This window comes from Clupea harengus, chromosome 20, assembly GCF_900700415.2.
Source record: "Clupea harengus chromosome 20, Ch_v2.0.2, whole genome shotgun sequence".
In the NCBI taxonomy this organism is placed as follows: Eukaryota; Metazoa; Chordata; class Actinopteri; order Clupeiformes; family Clupeidae; genus Clupea; species Clupea harengus.
Genome location: NC_045171.1, coordinates 13,557,067 through 13,581,214, shown reverse-complemented (window position 1 = coordinate 13,581,214; position 24,148 = coordinate 13,557,067). Strand labels below are relative to the sequence as shown.

Sequence of the window (24,148 nt, the reverse complement as noted above, 5' to 3'; positions counted from 1 at the left end):
GGCAATTTCACATAAGCGTGTAGTTAACATCTGCCTGAAAGTAGACTGCCGACTACCTCGTTTACTATGCTACCATTTCCAAATCGATTTTCGCGTTTTTATAAACATTGCCGTACATAACGTGCCAAGTCATGTGTTTGGCACCTACGTGTAGGCTAGACTATTCCGTCTGATATCAACAATTGTTACAGGTCAACATTTTCTCAATTATTTCCGTCAGTGGGCTAGTCAGCAGAAACTGTTCATATAGATCTACTTGTTATTTAAAAATCATTAACGTCATTACCGACTGTTTTATAGTCTTTCATTTCAGCACCAAAGTTGTGGACAGCGACATTAACCCTTCGAAAAGCGATCAGTTCGGTGGCTGTTCAGTGCTGTTAGGCTAATATTGTTTGGTCCGGACATTCTTAATTCACTATTTCTGTGACAGATCATGTCTTCTGTGTCGATATTTGAGAGTTATAATTCGCATCTCGCGAAAATGATCTATTGTGTTTATCTTTATCTTTTCAGGAAGCGAGTTCAAATCAGCCCAGTGGAGCTGGCTTAATATGCTTATCATGGTGTTTAATATTTGCCAGTTCATCCCGGTTACTCGCCTATTATCAGCCTTTGTCAACACTGCGGCTGGTAATTATCACTCTCACACTGGAAACAGTTATCACCCCCGTAAGACTAAATCCGGACATGTTTAAAACGCTTAAATCGTTTCACGATTTAAAAAAAAAAAAAAAAGTCTGTAGATTTGTCTGATATTTAACCAGTGTAATCACTTGTGTCACACAAGTGGGCTACACCTCGCATTAAAATAGTAAGCCTTTTGAAAATTAGCTATTTTTCTCTATTGCGCGCTTTGAGATGGCAGCGTGCGTTGTGAGTACACGATGTTTATTTGATTTGTAAGTAAAACCAATATTTAATTTAGGCCTACAGTTTTTTTGCGAAAACAATAGGCCATTGTGAAGCAAAAACGATATTCAACAGCTGTTAAACTAGACTGATGTGTAGCAAATGTTTTACAGCAGTTTGTGTGCTGTCAGTTCTGTAGGTTGTCAACATGGGGGCTTGTATTCAGAATAAAAGTCTCTTGATTCTGTGAAGACAAAAAAGGCATCGTTCTGCACGATTTCGAAGCAAGGAGGAACATGGAGATTAAAACCTGTAGCCTGCTGTGATATCAATACAGGGGAGGCTGTTAAGACCACATACTGATAAAAACTAACTAAAGTCAGCCAGTATTGAGAGGTTCAGGGATTGCTCATAAATGTTTTATATCCTTTTTTTTCTGAGGATTTTATTCTGATCTGTCATCTCACCTGTGTTTGCCCACTGAAAGAGAAGAGTTGAATCAAGCAGGAAACTGTGAGTATCCATCAAATGATGACAAAAATGCTGGGGAGATGGGGGTCATTTGGATGTAATGAGGGGTAATATTTTATTATAATTGATCTGATTGTGCTCACACACAATGACAGGGAGTCTTTACATGCCTCAGCACTCTACATGCCTAAAATGTGTCCTTAGTACAGTTGTGTATTACAGAGATACACAGTGATACACAGAGAAACAACATCATTCCACTCCATAATTGTTAGTAAACAATTGCGTCCACAAAAGGCAATGTGGGGTGGTCTTATAATCTGCTCCATTTGCCCTGTGTGGTGCCTGTGAGACCACAGAGGTCCTAGTAACCGTAGTGACGTGGAGTTGTTTGAGGGGAGAGCCTACTCTGTCTGTAGCTGCAGGCAACTTTGAAAAGGGGGCCAGTTCGCTTTTGAAGATGTAGCTCTTTTGAAGCACCATGGGGCATCTACAAAAAGGAGAAAAACAGAGAGAGAGAGACAGACAGAGAGAGAGTGTGAGAGAGAGAGAGAGAGATGAAAAAAGACATCAAACATGGCAGAATTTTGTAGAGAGAAGCCATTTAGAGGTGCATTTGATGTGCAGTCACAATCAGTGGAGACACCAACTGCCATGGGTTCCACACACACACTCAGACACACACACATGCATGCATGCACGCACACACACACTCAGGCACACACACGTGCATGCATGCATACACACACTTAGACACACACACACACATGCATGCATGCACGCACGCACACACTCAGGCACACACACATGCATGCATGCATACACACACTTAGACACACACACACACACACACACACACATGCATGCAAGCACACACATACTCTCACACACACACATGCAGGCACATACACATGGTCTTGGACTGGAGTGTAATCATCTCTATAGTGGGGGGTTGTTTTTTGAGAACCCCCGTGAGGTATTTTCTCATACTCTTTGGCCCAGAACCGCCTAATATAGCATGGATCTAGTCCTGATATAGCATGGATCTAGTCCTGATATAGCATGGATCTAGTCCTGATATAGCATGGATCTAGTCCTAGTATAGCATGGATCTAGCCCTGGTATAGCATGGATCTAGTCCTAATATAGCATGGATCTAGCCCTGCAGCCCAGATCTGCCCAATATGGCATTGGTGCAGCCATAATCTAGCTCTGATCTGACCTGGATTTGGCACACATTTGGCCTGGATCTGCTCACAGTTCAGCCCTGGTATGGCCTGGACTTGGCCCTGGTATAGACCTGGATTTGACCCTGGTATAGACCTGGATTTGGCCTTGGTATGGCATGGATGAAGCCCTGATCCGGCTCTGATCTGCTGCAATGAACCATGCCCAGCCTGCGCCTCCATCTCCCCTCCCCTCCCCTTCCCTGGTCACCGGTGCAGCGTAGCCTCCCTGGGGGAGGCTAATTCAGGTCTGTCAGGGGGGGGGGGGGGCGCAGTCAAACTGCCCCGAGCCCTAATGATGACATTTCCTGAGCACCACGGCGAACAGGCTTAATAACTCCCACTGCTGGCCGTCCAGCTCTGACCATAATTCCCCTTGATTCGACTGGTGTTAATTGATGCTGAACAGTTAATAACAGGGAGACCGGTGTTTGGCATGGGTCTGTGATTCCAAGACACGGCAGTGGTAATACTCTTGGTAATGATTCATGATTAACTGCTATGTATTATAGCATGCACTAATGAACACTGCCGGAGCTTTCTGTTGCTTCTGGTTTTATCATCAGAAATCTGATCCTATGTAGATTATTAGTCAAATAGTGGGAAAGAGGAAGCAAGAGAGAGAGAGAGAGAGAGAGAGAGAGAGATGTAGGCAGATTTACTGTGGCTTAACTGGTGGAGCAACAATATCAAGGTGCTAACAATACCAAGGTGCTAACAATACCAATATCGAGGGCTCAGAAATGTCCATCTGTACTGGAAGTCACTTTGGATAAAAGAGGTTACTAATTGAACAAATCAAAATCTAGATAGCAGGAGAGGGAGAAGAGAAAAGAGACAGCCGTGCTGTGTGTCTTTGGGGGGGGGGGGTGAAGGGGAGGCTGTAGATTTGATCAGGGAGAGAGTAGGTAGCAGAGGGAGAGTTGTTGGGGTGGGGGATGGGCGTGAGTGTGGGGAGGGGGATGTGACAAATGTGGAACCAGATGGGTGATGGCGACATCATTGGGATGTGTATGTGTGTGTGTGTGTGTGTGTGTGTGTCTGTCACCAGTAGCCTTAGTCACCAGCAGATATCTACTTCCTCCCCCACAGCGACAGCACAGCCCCCAGCACACCTGTGTATGCACCCACACACACACACACATATGTCCCACACACACAAACATATGTATATTCAGACATGCAGACACACACACACATACTCACACACACTATCTTCTTTGCTCAAAGACATAAAGACTCTAAGGAAACTACCTGGCCTGTTTTTCTAACAGTGACAGTCAGTGTGGAAGAAAACAAACTGCTTGGCATAAATGCGCATTTGCCTGAGGATGCATGTAGTTCCGTCTGTTCCAGCGTGCAGATTCGATAGGTCTCTCATTGCCCCCTGCTGTCTCTGCTATGTCGCTGATCTCCAGGTTTCCCTTCAACACACTGCAGTTTAATTTGTGAGCTTCGTCTAGCCTCCGTCTAAAGAAGACGCTTCCCGAGGAGAGGTTAGGGGGATGTTGGCGAGCTCAGACGTCCACTGAAGGATGACTAAACAAGCCCAGTAATGCCTTACAGGGTTAGGAGAGGTTAGGTGATTCTTCTGTTTCATTCATCACACAAAATTTCTGTCCATGGCGCCACGGGAGAACAAGGGCTCTTGTTTTATTGGTAAAGCAATAAAGATGATCTACTGGCTCAATAGCAGGCCAATGCTGTAACGCTCCTCCAGATTAAAGGGTTATCGTTGGGAAGCCACAGTGATGGCAATAGTACTCAGCAGCAAAACAATAAAATGTGAGAAATGTTTTGGAAAAGATTCAACAGTGGTTTTTCGTTTGTTTGTTTGTTTTTGTAATATTCCCATGTGATATACCTTTCCAAAGCGGAAAAGATTCAAAGATGTTTAAAATCGTTTTCAAGATACGAATATTCTCCGGTGGTTTTCCTCTGTAGCTTTCTTACAGAATTCTCTCTTTGAAAATGAACTAGGGAGAGAGCAATGATTGGACGACATGAATATTATAAAGACCAATTAAATGAATGAGAAATGAACAAATGAATTATCTCCGAGCCATGCATAGAAATGACATTCACACAACAGATGTCACAATGTGTGTGTGTGTCATTGCATTTGGACAGCTTCGAGAGGAGCTGCAGATGATCTCTACACTCAATGGAACGACACACACATTATGGCTCTCGAGATACATTTATACATCACGTCTGTGCTGAGAAGAAAAACCTGTTCACTGCCTGTAGATGCCATGAGTCTTGTGTTCGCATGTTTGGTCCTGGCCGATTTCCATGTCCGTGAATTCTAAAGATCATTTAATCACTCTCGAGACTCGCACACCGTTTCCACATTAGTTCAATGTTTTTTAACCTTTTATCTCTATTATCCACAGCTGTGGGGGGTGTCTTCCTTGGGGGGGTAGGGGTAGGGGGATATTTGAATAGGACATCAGTGAGGGTAAATGTGTGAGTGACATCCATGTGTGTCTCAGAGAGAGAGTCAGGGAGCGGTCAGCCCCGAACGCTCCCGCATCCATCACTCCTCTAAGCAGTCCTCTGTCTGCTCCAGAGGCCCAGTGCAAATGAAATGAGAGACGAGTAAAAGGCCATTTATGTCATGTTCACCCCAAAGACAGTCTGATCTGATGGGACAGTAACATCGTTACAGGGTGGGTGCAGCGCCCAGGCCCGCAGGGTAAGATAAATGAGCCAGAGAGATTTTTACATTCAGTTCGCGCCATTTCATTTAACCTGGCAATCTCAGAGGTAAAGCATTCGTGTAATAAAAAGGAAAGTACAGGTCAACGTTTCTTCACGTGTATTTGATTATCTAATTTTTTTATCTTTAAAAACGTTTGACTTTTTGATTTTTTTAAGTCAAACATGTATTCTTGCTTCCTTTTTCAATGTATTCATGTGCTTGCAAATCTACAATCATGTCAGTTGCTCAATGGCATGCTTTAAAAAGTATTTAGTCAAATCGATTCTTTTTTGCATAATATAGCCTTACACATAGAATGCCAAAGATAGGCGCATGATTGTTTGGTGAAAGAACTGATTTAATTTGTTGAAAATGGAGTCTCTTTGATTTGTCCTTCATGTTTGATTCATTTGCAATCTGAAGATAGCTGTAATCGTAAGACAGACCAGAAACCCCTGGGGGTGCATTAGCACCCTGTTTGTATTTATAATGCAATGGACAACATGAATTATCATCTAATTACTCAGTCCGTTAAAGTAAGTCTTTGTTGCGGTAATTATTTAAGAATGAATATTGATTTTTGTAATGTTATTTGACTGAATTGTATCTCTCTCTCTCTGTGTGTGTGTGTGCCTGTGTGTTTAAATGTGCAAGTTTGTGTATTTGTGCATGTTTGTGTGGTTGTATAAGTGCACGTGTGTGTGTGTGTGTGTGTGTGTGTGTGTGCGTGTGTGTGTGTGTGTGTGTGTGTGTAAGTGTGTGTGTGTGTGTGTGTGTGTGTAAGTGTGTGTGTGTTCCAGAGCTGGCCGTGTATTGGAGGAGATATGAAAAAGGCAAATTTCCTGCTGTGGACTGAAGCAAATTGCAGCCGCTCTTCAGGTGATCATTATTCCCCCATGTTGAAATGGCACTGAGCCAGCAGTGAATGACGGCCATTTTCAGAGACACACTTTTTAATCCAAATGTCAATACGTAACATATATATTGCTTCTAGAAAAAAAATACTCATTCAGCATTCAGTATTTTTATGCTTAATTTTGCAGCACCTTGTGTAACATAGCTTTTGTTACAGGGTAATTATGCCACTAAATCAAGGCTAGTGTATTGAGTAAGAAAGAGTAGCAGCACATTGCTGTTTTGCACAGACATAAACAAGGGTTGGAGTTGGAGTTATGACTAGGGTTAGGGTTGAGGATGTCCAGGCAAGGAGTATCAAAGTGCCGTGACAGACTGTGCATTACATTGTCTGTAATGGTATTGTTACAGTGTATAAAAGGGAGTATAGCATAGTAACATAGCGCGTTGCGTTTCATCTGAACACCTCAATAGGGACTTTTTTTCTACATTCACCAGTTTACACAGCCGTTGATTCGGCCCTGATCTAGCCTCCATCCAGCCCTAATCCTGCCCTAATCGAGCCTTCAGATGGCCCAGATCTGGTGAAGAGCCCAAAAAACTAAAATGTCAAGAAAATCACACAAGAACTGTGTGCTCACATGCCAAGTGCTAGCATGGCTGACAGAATTGTTTTAATGGCACGAGGCAGAAGCAGTGTCCTTACTGTGTGCAGCCTGTGTAAGTGTGCCCGAGAGTAGTAATTTTCTTACCTGTGATTTAGTGCAAAGCAATTGTGTTATTATTTTATACATTTTAGACAAGCTACCATTCCATCGCATTTTAAAAATGATTTTATACATGGTTGTCTTTATCTTTTTGTCATTTACTTTGGTACTGGTCAAGCGATGTCACTGCATTATAGCATAGTGGTCCTACATTTTCTAAATTCACGTATTTACCTGTCTTAATATTATAGTGAAAACATTACTTTGTCTAAGTGTTTTTTGGCTGATTTTGTAGGCATTAATATGACTGAGCCCTGAGGGTTGACTTCCTGTAGGACGCAACAGAGCATCTTAAATTATTTTTTTCTTCAGTTTCAAGATACAAGATATATATATATATATATATATATACACAATATCATAATTTTAAAATGTTGACACAACATCCCAACACTAAAGTGGAAAAGGGAAAGACTAATTACCTGAGATATAACAGAAATAAGCTTAATATTAGCTAGTCTTTGTCAACACATTTCTTTTCAGTGGCCTTCCCATTATTCCTGCAAGGTCAAGGACAGACAAAAATAGGATACTTGGTCACCTTGAGAGACCATCTCAATAGATTTCATGTTCCAGAAAGTTCTTTCTTCCCTAAACCATCGCGTCTCCAGAGCCAGTCAAAGTGTTTTGATGAGAGCCGCTCATGTGTCGGCAACATTTAGCATAAGGCATACAGGACGCACTCCTGAAATTACCATGTGCAGAGCAGAGGCGGTGCTCTCTCGCAGTGGAGGGCCTGAGTGACCTAGCAACAGAACGACTCAAATTGCCACCATGCTGTTCCCCAGTGAGAACCTATTACAGACAAACGGGACCATAGTTGGCCTGACTCACCACGCTTTATCCTCGCCGCTAGACCGTGGCAGTGGTATATTAACTATGTGTCTGATTGAAAAGAACCTTTTAAAACCATGTGTTTGATTGAAAAGATAATTTATTTAGCTATATGTTGAATTGAAAAGAGTCCTTTTAAACTATGCTATACGACATCGGTAAAGGTTGAATGGACTTGGAGGTTAAATTCAGCAGTTGGGTTCAGAATGGCTAAACCCAAGCCACCACTCCCGTGTTTCTACTTGCACTTGTTTGCACATCAGAGGAAACGGCATCTGTTGACACACACTGAGATGCTTTTCTGATCACAGCTATATGTTACAGTTTTCCTATCTCAGACCCTGAAGGAGATGTTTACTGTGCAACAGGGTAGCACGTTACGTAAGAGACAGGTTACTAATTCATCAACAGACAGTGTTAATTATAACAGCACAAAGTGCCTTTGAGTCCTCACTGTGTCTTTCTCCCCCATAGACCCAATCTCTAAAGGTGCCCCCCCACTCCATTGCTTTTGTCTGAGTTATAATTGCAGCACTGTCTTTCTTTTATAAGGGCACTGCCAGTGTATTGATCCTTTTTATTAAACTGAAAGCAAGGGCAGTTAAATCAACTGTGCATCCTGGGATTGGACGCTGGCGGAGCGGACAGAGCAGGGGGTTGCAGGGACTCAGGTGAGAGAGTGGCGAGAGAACGAGTGAGGGCGCGGGGAGATGAAAGGATAGGGGAGCATCCGCAAGCTCACATGGACTCCGGGAAAAGGCCACGAGGATTCCAGGCCTTGGCATTATTAAGTTCCATCAAAATAGAGATTCTTTTAAGGGCAGCGGTGGCGGCAGAGGCAGTGGTTGTGGCGTAGCTAGAAGGGCGTATCTGTGGCTGCCGCGGCAACTCAGCATCTCATCTGAGTCTTGGCAGTCCTTTGTCAACCTGGGTGATACGTGATAATTGATAAGAACAGAGTAGCAGTAGTAATTATAACTATTCTGTACACAACTCGTACGTAGATTTGCATACATTTCTACATTCATGTGATCCTTGTAATTCAAAAGAAGGTGAAAAATAGGCCGTCGCTGCGGCTCTGTATCTTTTTGAGTCCCAAGCTCTCAAGCTCTTTGTTAAACTGGCGGATACGTGCTAATTGTGAAAGACAGAATTGAGGGCATAATTGTAAGACTGCAGGATTGTATTTGTCTGTTCATGAACTTGTACACGCATGCAGGTGTAAGGATGAATAGGTACATTCATATTTCTGATTCAAATGAATATGAAAAACAATGTGATCTTTCAACATAACATTTGCTACATCAATGCTTGATTTTTTTTTTTATCCAAGACATTCACTGTTTGCACATTCAAAATTCAAAATGGCCGTCATACATTTTTGCATGCTGACAGCTGTCTAATAATTCTGTTTTCATCAGTTCAGCTTGCCTCACATGTTGTGATATTATTTTATTTTATATTATTTATAGGAAATGAGGATAACTTATTAGTCATTCTTCTGATTAGCACGTTTTGCTCTCCCAATCATCTGAAAAACAGGGGGAGATTTTACCTCCAGGCAATATCCTGCCATGAGGTGACGATCTCCATTAATTATTCTGACACAATACCCCTCTGAGCTGTGTTATCCGGTCGGAAAAGCAAACACATGGAATCCATAGAAAGCACTCATGTCAGTGCACTCACGGGAGTTTTTATATCACTCTAGCGACTGAGATTCAGAAATATCACAGAAGAACTTCCACTAGTGTGAATCGGTTCAATGAAATTGTTCAGTAGTCCACATAAAAGACTTAACTGTCTTCATGTGTTACTTGTTTGAACTAAACACCTCTTGTATTTCCAGATAAAAGGTATTTTACACAATGGCACCCTCAGAAAGAGGATGTTTTGATGAATGCTTTTCTGCCTCAGAACCAATGACCCATCAATAGTGGTCAGCTGTGTAGGCATTACACGTATGTTCTTCACACCGCAGTAACCTTGAGGTATAAAAAACATACATACCATAAAAATAAACCCTATATTACAGTGCAAAGTAATCAATTTCCTCCCCAAGAAGCACAACTCACCATTTTTCACCTAGGGTTATATTCAATTCAATTCAATCTTATTTCTATAGCGCCAATGATAATTGAAATTGTCTCAAGGTGCTTTACAGGGCCCAGAGCCAGGACCTTGTAAAGCAAGCAGTAAGGCAATAGTGGCAAAGAAAAACTCCCTTATAACAGAACCCAAAAAGGAAGGGAGGAGAAGAGAGAATCAAAAGCAAGCAGAAGAATTCCTAAATGCATCGGGATAAACATATAAGCATATATGTGGTATATAAACATGATGCATACAAGATGGTATATGCATGACACATATAAGATTTATAGTGCGTAAAAGTGGGAAGAGCTAGCAATTAAAAGTAGTGGTTGAAGAACAGCTTAGTGAGTATATATCTTCACAGTGCCAGCATTCAATTATAATGGCAGAGAAATGGGTAGTTAAGCTGGGAATGCGAATGCGTGTGTGATGCATTATAGGCAATGTGTAGCAGAAGTTTGGACACGACTGTTAGGTGGTAATGGGCTGCAGGAAGCAGCATATTCATGTTTAATTACACATCCATGACGTAATTCTTTAATAATTGAAGAGTAGAGCACAATAGACTAATATAATAAATCTAGTATGCTTTAAAAAGATAATTTGTACATGTAAACATTTTACATTTAAACTGTAGAAATAATGCTCTCAAGACACACAAAATCCATCAGACTTGCATTCAGTAATCTTGCACCATCTGACCATGTGGACTCATACTTGTTAATTCACATTTGCACTGAATTAATATGGATATGTTATCAGTGAATGCCTAATGTCATTAGCAGCTGCAAGCTTTCACCTCTGGGCGTGCTGAGAGATGCCGGACGAAGCACTGAGCGCTGTGGAAGACTAGTGATTTTGTTGTTCATCTGTAAGCTGACAACAAGTCTCAGTCTGCCTCAGAGACCAGTGCCCTGCTGCGGACGTTTCCGGTTTCCTGGTGACCCCTCATGCTCTGATGACTTCTGTTTGTGTGTATTCATCCAGCAGACCCTTTAATCGAAAGCAACCTTCAAGATAATGCATAGCTGAGATCACAATAAACAGCTATAACAACAATAAAAGCTTTTTATTATCTATCTGTCTTCTTATATGTCTACTGATCTATCTATCTATCTATATTTAGTTAGTTATTTTGATATAACTCTTGGGAAATAAGGCAGGGAGGCCCTTAATCCATATGTTTTAATATCATGATTAGAGGTGTTTCAGACTAATCGTCATCAACATCTTCAGACTTCTTCAAGGATAAAGGAATCAGCACCTTGGTAAGGAAAATTGCAGAAAAAAAATGTAATATTAAAATTATATGTGCATGTTTTTTAAATAATGCAAATAAATATTTTCAGAAAAGCACACATGATTTTCTACTATCCTTTTTTGTGTGGTGCAGATATGTTCTTCAATAAGTATATGTGTATGTGGTCTAATTATAATAAGCTAAATAATATGCTGTTCTGAAACGTCATGATGTGATAAACAGTACAGATTTCCTACATTGACATACTCAGTCATATCTTATAACATTTCAGATAAAGTAAATGATCCTTGCCGTTACGGAGAGAAAATGCTTTTAAAACGTACTGGTTAAGAAACAGCCTTTTTATTCCAGTGGAGCAGCTTCACTGTTGAACCCAATTCAATAAGAGGCTTTGTGTTGCTTAGCCATCTCCAACCAGCCCCCTCAGGCTGTGTCTGTGTGTCTCTGGTGCTCCTTGCTCCCTCCCCTCTCTCCATCTGTATCTTCATCAGCATAGATCAGTCTCTCTCACACACAATAGCCTATCTACTGCCATCCCTGCATCAGGTGGATACACCAGTTTATGAAACATGTTTATAAAATTCATCATCTGGTCTTGATTTTTTCTGAAAGATTTGGTAGGCTATAACATCCAACGATTCATCACAAAGCTCATTGCTGTCCAGTACTGACATTACCTAACATTGCTGGGCCCGAACAGTGGTCTTAGGCTCAGTCCAATTAGTCTCCCATGTATGTTTTACCTACAGGCTTATTTGACTTACTTGCATATTAATATGTAAGTGGACTCCTGTGGTTAGGTGATGTGTTGTAAGAACCAGGTCAAATTTGATCAATACCAGAGATGTTCCAGTTTCCCCCCCCCAGAATATTAAAGGAAGACATTTTGCCATAACCGTCCTATGGTCAAATGGACATTCAAAACTGTAAATTGAGAATTTTATAGATTCCAAATGAATATGACCTACTGGCCAGACTACGTAAAAAGCTTTTTTCCCCACACGGTTGGTTGGTTCCGATTTCATTCGGACTAGCGATGGGATTGCCGTTTAATTGGCGGCGGGGCCATGTAGGAAGCCTCGCTATGACATCACTGCATCCTTATTCTAGGGAATCTCGCAGCTGGATTGAGGATGTGCCCTCCTACCTTGGACTGGAGATTGATGAAATAGGAAACAGTAGTAACAAAAGTTTGGAGAACTCCTCATTTCTTGCTACACTTGAGGGGGAAAGTAAATGCAAGTTGAATCACGCATTGCATTATTTTAGGAGACCAGTCGGAGGTAATGTATCTGGCAAAACACGAAATGTAAAAAGAGATTGGACATTAGCTGGCTCGACCTTTCTGTTTAGTTATTTAGCTAGCACAACTTGGCTAGCCTCTCAGTGGCTATGCAGAAAACAAAAGAATTTGTTAATGCTTCGCATACGTTTAAAACTTGTTTTCATGCACGTTAGCACCCTAGAAAGACTTTCGTTTAATTTCCAAAGGAATGCAGAATCCAGCCATCAAATCTAACAATTTAAGTATGCACACTGTTACTTTTGCTAACGGATTATGGGGATACAGCAGCTATCGCTAGCCTGCCCTTAAAAAGTTGATGCATAAGTTACTAGATAGCTTAGCACACAAGGCTAATGGGTGGCTAATCAGGCAACTTCAAAACAGTGCAGTATGGGTACCCTTTCTCTTGATATAAAGTTCATTTCGCCAGAAGAAAATAATGGAACTATGGAGTAGACCATTGTTTAAAAGCATCATGCAAATGAACGTTTAATGCTAATTACTTAAGGTTTAACACTTGAACCCGAGTCGCAGACCCCCAATGCTCTCAACATGATGCGTATGAGCTCATAGAGGCGGTAACTTGGTCCAACAACTTTTCGTCTTTTCTCCTGTGCTTTCCTCAAAGATATATAGATTAATGGAAAGACATTTACTGTGAATATAGCCAACTCTAGCAAAACATTCTAAGTTGTATTTTCGCGGCTTTGATTTGACTAAACCTATGATGTAGAAATGAGGTTGCGCTCACGTGTGTAACCTAGTCGGGCGTGTTGTTTTTCGCTCCGGTGTCTGAATGCATTGTTTGGTGAAACAGATGCAAAAAGTTGTTCACAAAATCCAAACATCTTGAAACCCAACAAAGAAACTACAATGTTACTAAAATCTGAAACATGGGAATGATCTCACACATTTAGTCAGGACAGAGAATAGTTAAATAGTCAAATTACCTACTTTAACCAACTTTTATTTGTATAGGCATACGCATATCATTTTAACGGGGGATTATATTAACCTTATGCTATTTAGGCATAAGGTTTTGATCTTGGTAATTATTTTAATGTGGATAAACATTAAAACAAGTATTTTGCATTTGGAAACTGCATGCTTTCATCTGTTTATTTATTTCAAATAGGAGACATTTATATAGAAAATACAGCAAAATTGTGTTTTTTGACATCTCACTGATTCTTGCAAGGACTCCTGGTGCTTTTTGCTGTGGTTTGTGTAGGTCATGTGACATTTACAAAGCTGTGGTCTCCTGTCTGTGAGTTACATGTTTACACTGATTTATTTATTTCTGCAGGGGCTCAGCGATGACTGTGGCAGTGGTCGAAACACAGACCCATGCGTTTATGCCACATCAAGGTGGACGAGAGGGCCAGATAGAGGGACATACCCTGTAAAAGCACGTGTGTGTGTCCCAGCTGATCGAGCACACACACACACACACAGGTACGCAGACGTTTGCCCCAGGCGGCCATGTCCCCTAAGGTGCCAGGCCCTGGGCGTGGGATGGAGGAGACTCCTGTGCAGGTGGCGGTGCGAGTGCGCCCCCTGCTGCCCAAAGAGCTGCTCCATGGCCACAAGTGCTGCGTCAGCGCCGACCCTGCCGCCCGGCGCATCACCCTAGGTCACAACCGCCACTTCCTGTGCGACTTCCTGTTCCAGGAGGCCAGTGGGCAGGAGGAGGTATACGAGGCATGTGTGGAGCCCCTGGTCGAGGCCTTTCTGCAGGGGTTCAACGCTACGGTGTTTGCCTATGGACAGACCGGCTCCGGCAAGACCTACACCATTGGAGAAGCCAACATCTGTGAGAGTCTTTGATATCTGTTCTACTCTCCTCTATTCTCCTCTGTTATACCAATCCCTTCTATTTTCTACTCAACTCTAGTCTATTTTATTCCGTTCTACTGTCCTGTAGTCTACTCTACTCTACTCCACTCTAGTCTACTCTACTCTGAACTATATCTTGCTGAGTCTCTCTGTACAGTTTTCTTTCTGTGTGTCTGTATTGCCGTCTCTCTTGCCTCTTTCTGACATCATTCACTCTGTCTCTCTCCCACAAAACAGAATGTGCGTTTCCTCATCTCAACCCACTGAAAATCCAAATTCATGAATTTATAAATACCCTGTGAGGAGGCACTGTGTGTGTGTGGGGGGGGGGGGGGGGGGGGGGCTAAACTTGCGGAGATGAGCCAGTACTTCTGGAGAGTCACACGGAGGCCACGCCATCCGCACCTCCCACTTCTCAGCTGCTACCGCTAGCAGGGTTCAGTTCAGGGAGGGCAGCTAGCCAACCATCTGAATCTCCAGCTAATGTCTGCTAGTCTGTCCTGATAGCACTGCACACTGCTAGCGAGGTTCAGAGAGTGCAGCCAGCCAATCATTTTAATCTACAACTAATATTTTCTAGCCTCTCTTCACAACCCTACCCACTGCTTGCGAGGGTCTCTGGGAGGGCAGGTAGCCAATCATCTGAATCTCCTGCTAATGTCTGCTAGCCTCTTCTCATAGATTTACACACTGCTAGTGAGGTTCAGAGATTACTGTTAGCAAACCGTGTGAACCCACAGCTAAGGTCTGGTATCCGGTTCCGGCACTATTGACGAGGTTCAGGGAGGCAAGAGAGAGTGGTAGAGAGGGCCATTAGCAAACCATCTCAATCTGCATGCTTCTCCATGGACTGCTAGCCTCACCTGGTCGCTCTGCACACTGCTCTAGAAGTCCATGCAAGTCATAGCGAGAGAGAATATGGGGGAAGCTAACCAGCCTTATGAATCTGCACGCATCTCTTTTTTCCAAGTTTGTGTCTGCTAGCATCTGGTGTTAGAAATGCTAGCCTCTGGTGTTAGCATAGCTCGAAAGAGCCCCAATTGAGCCCCAGGAGCACATCCCTCATACTTGGCTGAGGGTTAGGGTTAACCTATCTGCTGACCTCTGTGCCCTCTTCCCTCACAGCTGCGTTCAGGGACGAAGAGCAGGGCATTATCCCCCGTGCCGTGGCTGAGGTCTTCAAGCTGCTGGACGAAAACGACCTGAACTACTTCTCCGTGCGTGTCTCCTACCTGGAGGTCTACAAGGAGGTCTTCAGGGACCTCCTGGAGGTAGAGACCGCCAGCAAGGACATCCACATCCGCGAGGATGACAAGGGAAACATAGGTGAGACACACAGACACACTGAAGTTTTGTCTCTATTTGTTTGTGTTTCATCCCATTAAAATGTTTTCATCTAGTAGCTTTTATCCAAAACAACTTACACCACAGTGCAGATATTAATTTCCGCGTGTGTGTGTGTGCGCTTCCTTGATGTTGCCCCCATGAGCGACAGACACAAGTACACATGGGTGTTTGCCTCCTTGCTAGTACGGCCATCTCCCATGCACAAGTTTGCGTGTTCGTGTCTGGTTTTAGAACGGTTCTTGCACAGGTTACATGTGCTTCAAATGCTCACCTTTTGAAGTGGCTGAAGGAGGTGAAGGGTCATGAAGGATCGGAAGTATATATTAGACTGGCCGAATACTCTGGCGGTGTTGGGCTTTGTTTTTAATATCCTGGTGTGAGCCCAGTGAGCAGTGTGATTGGTGAGCAACAGCAGGAGCACATGTTCAGTGGGTAGGCCAGTCCCTGGTGAGTGACAACCACTGGCGTTAGTCACGGCCGTGAAAAAAGCCGCTGACGACGAGCCATCCATCCATGGCTAAATATAGCTCTGATTTTGGTCCGCGCCGCATATGATGGCAGCTGACAAATGTGATTCAGGGGTTGTCAGTGAGGGGCGACGCTTACATGGGAGAGGGACATGCGTGAGGTGTGTTGTTGTGGGTTGTGAGTGTGATTGAGTGAGAGAGTGTGTGTGTGTGTCTGTGTGTCTGTGTGTCTGTGTGTCTGTGTGTCTGTGTGTGTGTGTGTACTCTACCTGTGGGCCCTTAGTAGCATTGAGCAATTGAGTTGACAGTGTTGAGAATGCAATCAATCAGGAAATTAGTGACATAGTATACAGTACTTCTATGTTTTGATGTTAATATACCCATGTGTGTCTCTGTGTGTGTGCGTGTGTGTTTGTGTGTGTGTATGTGCATATGTGCATGCATGTTTGTCTGTGTATGTGTGTTGCTGTGTATCGTGGTTTCTGTATGTGTGTGCGTGTGTGTGTGTATGTGCGCATATGTGTGTGTGTGTGTGTGTGTGTGTTTCCAGTGTTATGCGGTGTGAAGGAGAGTGAGGTGGAGTGTCTGGACGAGGTGCTGAGCCTGCTGGACAGCGGCAACATGGCGCGTCACACGGGGGCCACGCAGATGAACCCCAAATCCAGCCGCTCGCACACCATCTTCACCGTGCAGCTGGAGCAGCGGCGCAGCCCGGGGGGGTCCAAGGCGGGGGCGCGGGCCAGCCCCAACCACCTCCTCTCCTCTAAGTTCCACTTCGTGGACCTGGCGGGCTCCGAGCGCATCCTGAAGACGGGCAACACCGGCGACCGGCTCAAGGAGAGCATCCAGATCAACAGCGGCCTGCTGGCGCTAGGAAACGTCATCGGGGCGCTGGGGGACCCCAGGAGGAGAGGCACACACATCCCCTACCGGGACTCCAAAATCACCAGGTAGCGAGGAAGAGTCCCATGTGTGTAGATTTAGTGTATAACTCTTCAAATTGAGTGTAGAACTCTTCAGATTTAGTGTAGAAATGACTCAGGCCTACCATAATGATGTACTGTAATTTTGAAGGCACACTGAGAAGAGGATATTTATTTATTAAAGGTTTTTATGGAATTATTGAATTTTTCAAGGCCCAAACAATTATAAACGAACAAAGCTTAAATTCAACCTGATATGTAGAATAAAAGGAAACCCTTGAGATTTATAGTAGTGTTGTTAATCCAAAAGCATGTTTTGTTTTGGTCAACAAAAACTAGATGTTGGCCCTTTAAGTGGGACATTTGTTTGTCTGTTGTTTAGAAGATAAGACTGTAAGCGATGGCTAATTTTAATCAACATGATTGTGTTTGTGTGTGTGATTTATTTCAGCCATTCAGTGTTTGTTTTAGGCTGTTATCCTCATCACTGTCATTGTTATTTATTATTTATTACACAATAACATTGATGCATGATGATTATATATATATTTTTTATTTCAGACTCTGTTATTTGTTCAAGTGTTTTTACACAATTCATCTAATTTCCCTGTATTGTATGGGCAGTGAAGCGGATTTTGGAGTGTGTTTAGATGAGTGTGTGTGAGAGTGTGTGTGTGTGTGTGTGTGGGGGGAAAGCACCTTTGATCAGCTGCTAAGTGCTGGTGTATTTTCCTCTGCTTCCTCTTCTCTCGGCGGCCCTGTGCTCAGGATCCTGAAGGACTCTCTAGGTGGTAACGCCAAGACACTGATGATCGCCTGCATCAGCCCGTCCTCCTCGGACTTCGACGAGAGCCTGAACACACTCAACTATGCCAAGCGGGCCCGGAACATCCAGAACCGCGCCACGGTAAACCAGGCCGTCGAGCCGGGCCGTGTGGAGGGGATGGAGCAACAGATCCGAGCCCTGCGTCGGGCCCTGGAGACCCGGCACCGGTCCGAGACGCGCATCATCGTGGCCCGGTCCGACCGGGAGCGCTCCGTTCGGCCCAACCCGCAGCGGGGAGGAGGTGTAGGGGGCGGGGCATCCGGGGCGGAGTTAAGCCGGCTGCAGATGGAGAGCGCCCACTACAGGACGTGCACGGACTCTGCCTATCGGCTGCTGCTGGAACTGCAGGGGGAGACGGGGCTTAGCACGGCCCAGGTGCAGCGAATCAGGGCGTGGCTCTGCTCGGTGGAGGAGGAGCGAAGTGGCTTAAGCTCCGCCTCAGGGCCTGACAGTGGAATCGATAGCAGCTCCAACGACGACAGCAATGCCCTTCGGAAGAGCAGAGGACACACCCTCAGGAACCAGGTGCGCGTGTGTCTGCGTGTGTGTGTATATGTGCATAAGTGTGTGTGTATGAATGTGTGTGTGATGTGCACAGATGACACAGTTATCTGTTGCTATGTTCCTCACCAACACAAGCTCTCTGAAAGGTACAGAAAGCATTTGAAAAAGAGATCCAAGATGATCCTTATCTGAATAGTTTAGAATACAGTACTGCTACTACTCCCGCAGTGGTTGCTCATACCTCACATAGACTTCACATTTAACAACTGAATTTACTGAGGGATATCCTGATATCTAGATCAAATATGAGGTCTAGAAGTGAAAGAAACCAGTATCCTACAGACCACTGAAAAAGAGAAGTGGACAGCTGGGAACTCAGCTATAGTCTTCACTTCACTTGCGCATGTAATAATAATGGGCCTCATTCTTGAACGCAGTTAGGAAGAATTTAAGAAAGGAATTTCTTCTGAATTCCACTTCCGGTGTTTTAGGAACAAATTTGGCATTCATGAAAGTTTTCTCATCTGGGATTTGTTATTGAGAGTATATGTATCATTAACAATTACGTTTCACATTTATAGTCATGATTTTATGAGGCATCGTGATGTCATAAAATAAATAAAAGCACTACACGACACGAACACTGCAAATGTAAGTGAATAAATAAATAAGCACTAAACTCAATCGTGTCGATATAGCCATAGTGGAATAGAATGGACACATCTACATCCTGCAACAGTACCTCTACCTCTGCACCGGTGAAGTTAGATTTGCGTTTACTCGACTGGTGCACGCATTTCAGAAGAAACTTCAGAACATTTTCGAGAATGAGGCCCAATGTGTTTGATTTGATGATGAGAAATTGAAACGACATTTTAATTAATATACAAATAGAAATATAATATAGAAAACTTTACTTCTATATGGCAATATTGTTTTGTTTTTTGTAAAGGAGTTTCCTATTAACCTAATTATTTGCAGTTCCAGGTCAGTCCAGGTCTTATTCAGTGCAGTTCAAGTAGGGTTAAAGATGCAGTGTGTGAAATCCTGCACTTATGTTTGTGTGTGCATGGACCATCATAGGACTTTATTGTAGCTTGCGATCATGGTCTGAATGCGGTTAGTCTTTTGTATCTTAATGTTTGTGTGTCTTGTTTGTGTACATGATGTTTATTTGTGTTAGGTGTGGTTGATGTGTTGTGCAGTTGATGTGTTGAAGTATAGTTTTGTGTACGTATGTGTGGTTTGCGTTACTGGATGATTCTCTATGTCTGCGTTTATAATATATATCTCACTGAATGTTTATGTATCTGTGTGTGTGTGTGTGTGTGTGTGTGTCTCAGGACTCGGAGCCTGCGCAGGTGTTGGAGGAGTGTTGTCAGGAGCGTGAGGAGTGTATCGCCGCCCTGCTGGCCCGGGTGCAACAGCTGGAGCAGGAGAACACTGACTTCCTGTCCGCCCTGGAGGATGCCATGGAGCAGTACAAACAACAGGTGTGCCGCCGGCATTGCCGTAGCAACTGCATCAGCACCACCACAATCCCCATCAGCACACATGGCAGTCCACAATTGAAAGAGGACAAACGGGCCCGTAGACAGAGCTAGGAAAAAGGCGAGGAGTAATTGTATGTTGTTGTACAGATCAGCGCATTAGTGGTTGTCCATTTTATTTATTTATTTATTTTCTATTTTTTTTTTTTTTTCGTTCATTCTTTTTTTTTAATAGGCTGTGATGGGTGGTTTTTTAGAGTGGTTTTGAAAGCTCCGGCAGTGGGGTTAGAAAAAGGCGGTGGACCACTTGAAGTACAGATAATTCTATAATGAACCACCATTAAGAGAAGGATTTTTCCCCCGTCGCCGTGATGATACATTAATGTTTGGTAGCTAAATTCATTAATGGCTGCTACCATGCTGAAAACGCAGATGACTTCAGATGGCAGCGATGTACGCCGTAATGTGAATTACTTTAAACGCTGGCCTTCACAGCTGAATGGGCAGTGTGATTTTTAAGTTAAGGCCAAATCCTGATTGATAGGCATTTAAGTAATTACTCCAAAGTCCTGCAATTATGCTAAATACGCAGACTGTTCTCCTGTGAGAACAATAGGTCATCTTCTCATTAGAAAAATTCAGACCAGCCTATTTAGCAGGTACATTTTTTTCAAAGCTGATAGAATTTAGCTACTCCTGGCAGCCTGAGTCAATTTTGCATTGAAATGCTATGCAGTTCGGCTGAATTTAGTGAGATGCTTTAGTTGAATTCAGATTGTGTTTGTATGCCTTATCCTGTCGCTTGGTTGAACTGAGTGTGATATTCAGACTGTATATGGCTTCATACTATTGAGTCTGTGCTCCAGTGGTTCAAATCAAATCAAATCAAATCAAACTTTATTTGTACGGCGCATTTCATACAAGGAAGTAACACAATGCGCCTCACAGTAGGAAAGAAAAGGGGGGGGGGGGGGGGTTTACAAACACTTGTAAAAAAAAAAAAAAAACACAGATTTTCAAGAGATAAATGAATAAAATAAAATAAAATAAACGTACTAACCGCACTGGCACCGTAAAGGACTACTCAGCACGGTCATCGTCAAACTAAGCTGCTGGGGGGGGGGGGGGGGTTTACAAACACTTGTAAAGAGACACAGATAAGTAAATAAATAAATAAATGTTACATTAATGTTAAATAAATACATTTTACAAGTTACAAAACACTTATAAAAAGACACAGATTTTGCCAGAGATAAATGAACAGGAAATTACGTACTAACCGCACTGGCACCATAAAGGACTGCTCAGCACAGTTATCGTCAAACTAAGAGACAGCTGCTGGGGGGGGTGGTACAAATACTTGAAAAGAGACAGAAATAAGTAAATAAATAAATGTTCCATAAATGTTAAATACATTTTACAGTGAGTGATAAGCGAGATCAAAGAGGTATGTCTTAAGTGCATGTTTAAAGGTTTCAACCGTTTCGGCCATTCTTAGGTATTCTGGCAGAGTGTTCCAAAGGTTGGGGGCATAGAAACTAAAAGCTGCTTCCCCATGTCTCTTTGTCCTGGCTTTTGGAACTGTTAGAAGTTCAGTGCCGGAGGACCTCAGGGATCTACTGGGTGTGTACCTTGAGAGCATGTCTGTTATATATTCAGGTGCATGACTATGGAGTGATTTATAGACTAGTAGGAGAACCTTGAAATCTATTCTAAAACTAACAGGTAGCCAGTGCAGTGATTTTAATACTGGTGTGATGTGCGCTCTCCGTCTTGTTTTAGTGAGGACTCGCGCTGCTGCATTCTGTATTGTTTGTAGTTGACTAATGGCTTTTTTTGGTAGACCAGACAAAAGCGAGTTACAGTAGTCTAGCCTGCTCGTGATAAACGCGTGCATCAGTCTTTCTGTGTCAGCCTGAGCGAGAAACGGTTGCACCTTAGCAATGTTTCTTAAGTGATAAAAAGATGTTTTAATTATATTTTTGATATGGGTTTCAAAATTGAGATCTGAGTCAAGTATGACGCCTAGGTTTCTGGCTTGGTGCTTGGTGTGAAGTGCTAGTGTTTTTAAGTGTGCAGTTAGTTTCTCTCTCTCGTTTTTTTCACCAATGACTAATACCTCTGTTTTATCTTGGTTTAGCTGGAGAAAGTTTTGTGACATCCATACATTTATATCAGAAATGCAATTTACCAAACAATCAATAGAGCTGTAGTTGTTGGGTGTTACAGAAATATAGAGCTGGGTGTCATCTGCATAGCTATGATAGTCGATGTTGTGCCTCCTAATTACACTACCAAGGGGTAGCATGTATAGACTGAAAAGTAAGGGCCCTAAAATGGATCCTTGAGGGACCCCACAGGTCATACAAATGTTTTTTGAGCTGTGGTCTCCGAGGGCGACAAAGTATTCCCGGCCAGTTAGATAGGTCCTAAACCAGTTTAGGACCGGACCAGTGAGGCCAACCCAATTTTCAAGTCTATCAATAAGGATATTGTGATAAACAGTATCAAAGGCTGCGCTCAGATCCAGAAGGGCCAAGACAGATAGTTTTTTGGAGTCAGCATTAATCCTGAGATCATTTACAACCTTGACTAATGCCGTTTCTGTGCTATGATTGGAGCGAAAACCAGATTGGAAGGTGTCAAATGCACAGTTAGCATCTAGGAAATTATTTAACTGTTTAAAGACAATTTTTTCCAGGATTTTGCTTAGAAAGGGAAGGTTAGAGATGGGTCTAAAATTGTTTAGAACTGAAGAGTCTAAATTGCTTTTCTTCAGGAGGGGTCTCACCAGGGCAGTTTTAAGTTCTGATGGGAAAATACCTGTAAGCAGGGAACAGTTTATAATGGCTAGAATGTCCTTAGACACAGAGTCAAAGATGGTCTTAAAAAATTTGGTAGGAAGGGGATCAAGAGGGCATGTAGACGGCTTCAGTTGTGACACTACTTTGCTCAGCATTTCTATATCAGCCAGTGCAAAAAAGCTCATACTGTTACAGCATGGTGGAAGGGGATCAGAAAACAAGACATTTGGAATTTCTTGAGCAATATTTTTCCTAATGTTCGTTATCTTATCTCTGAAGAATGCTGCAAATTCCTCACATTTGGAGGTGGAAAAGAGACTATCATCTACTTTAGGTGCAGGATTTATAAGGCTGTCTATTGTTGAAAAGAGGACCCTGGAATTGTTAGAATTTGTAGATATCAAATTAGAGAAATGATCCTTCCTAGCATTTCTTATTGCTTTATTAAAGACTGAAAGTTTATCCTTAAAGATATCAAGGTGGACCTGTAGCTTGGTCTTTCTCCATGTACGCTCAGACCTTCTGCAGGATCTCTTAAGTTTAATAATTTCCTCATTTCTCCATGGAGCTTTTTGTTTGGCTAAAACCTTTTTTTGTTTCAATGGTGCTACAGAGTCAAGTGCTGTCCTTAATTTTGTATTTAGAGTAGTTACTAGATCATTAACACATGATGGCCCCGTATCTGGGTTTTTTGCACTAGTTATGTTCATCATTACTTTGAAATTCTCAGCTGCTGCAGAGTTAAGATAGCGTTTCTTAATAAAACATTCAGCACTATTTCTAACTTTAGGTACCAGTGCTGTAAAGAAAATACAAAAGTGGTCAGAAAGAGCAAGGTCACAGATAGACGATATAACAGTTGTAAGACCCTTTGTAATAACTAGATCAAGGGTGTGGCCACGGTTGTGAGTGGGTTCAGTGATGTGTTGTGTAAAGTCCATGGAATTCAAGAGATTCATAAAATCCCGGGCCTTTGAGTCGTTCCCATTATCAACATGTATGTTAAAATCACCAGTGATAATAATCTTATCGTAGTTTGTGTGTATAATGGAGAGTAGTTCTGAAAAGTCTGTTAGAAAAGTGGGACATTGCTTGGGTGGCCTATACACAGTTACTGTCAGAACAGGAGGCTGGCACTTTAGAACTATGGCATGATATTCAAATGAGGCAAAATCATCGAAGGAGATGCTCCTGCAGCACAGGGCATCCGTGGTTATGGTGGCTGTCCCGCCCCCTTTTTTACCTGTTCTAATGGACTGAAAAAAGCTATAATTGGGAGGGGATGCTTCAATAAGAGCTGCAGACCCATTTTTGTTTAGCCAGGTTTCTGTTAAAAACATACAGTCTAATTTACGTTCACATATAAGATCGTTAATGAGAAATGTTTTCCCTGATAGTGACCTAATATTTAGTATTGCCATTGAAATATTTTCTGGATATAGTGGCTCACAGGAAGGAGGAATATGCCGGGGTATAGATAGAATATTTGCTGGGCTTCTATTGTTTCTATTGTATCTATGGCCTTTGTTTTTAACTGTGCGTTGGGTAGAGATTAAAACTGGAATAGGATTATAGGCGCATGCCATAATATTATATGAAGCAGCC

At 42.7% G+C, this 24,148-nt stretch overlaps 1 protein-coding gene across 2 annotated transcripts in view; it reads left to right on the top strand.

Moving 5' to 3' along the window:
- The first annotated feature begins 11,970 nt into the window (after positions 1 to 11,970).
- Positions 11,971 to 24,148, top strand: part of kif7 (kinesin family member 7) — a 46,903-nt gene continuing 34,725 nt past the window's right edge. For both annotated transcript variants that reach the window (XR_004165949.2, XM_031586854.2), the window contains exons 1-6: positions 11,971 to 12,344; positions 13,653 to 14,159; positions 15,308 to 15,508; positions 16,547 to 16,946; positions 17,688 to 18,270; positions 19,593 to 19,742. Coding sequence is in view for 1 of the 2 variants with exons in the window: in XM_031586854.2 (XP_031442714.1) it covers positions 13,829 to 14,159; positions 15,308 to 15,508; positions 16,547 to 16,946; positions 17,688 to 18,270; positions 19,593 to 19,742 (1,665 nt within the window). In the remaining variant the exon portion in view is untranslated. The remainder of the gene's footprint in view (positions 12,345 to 13,652; positions 14,160 to 15,307; positions 15,509 to 16,546; positions 16,947 to 17,687; positions 18,271 to 19,592; positions 19,743 to 24,148) is intronic.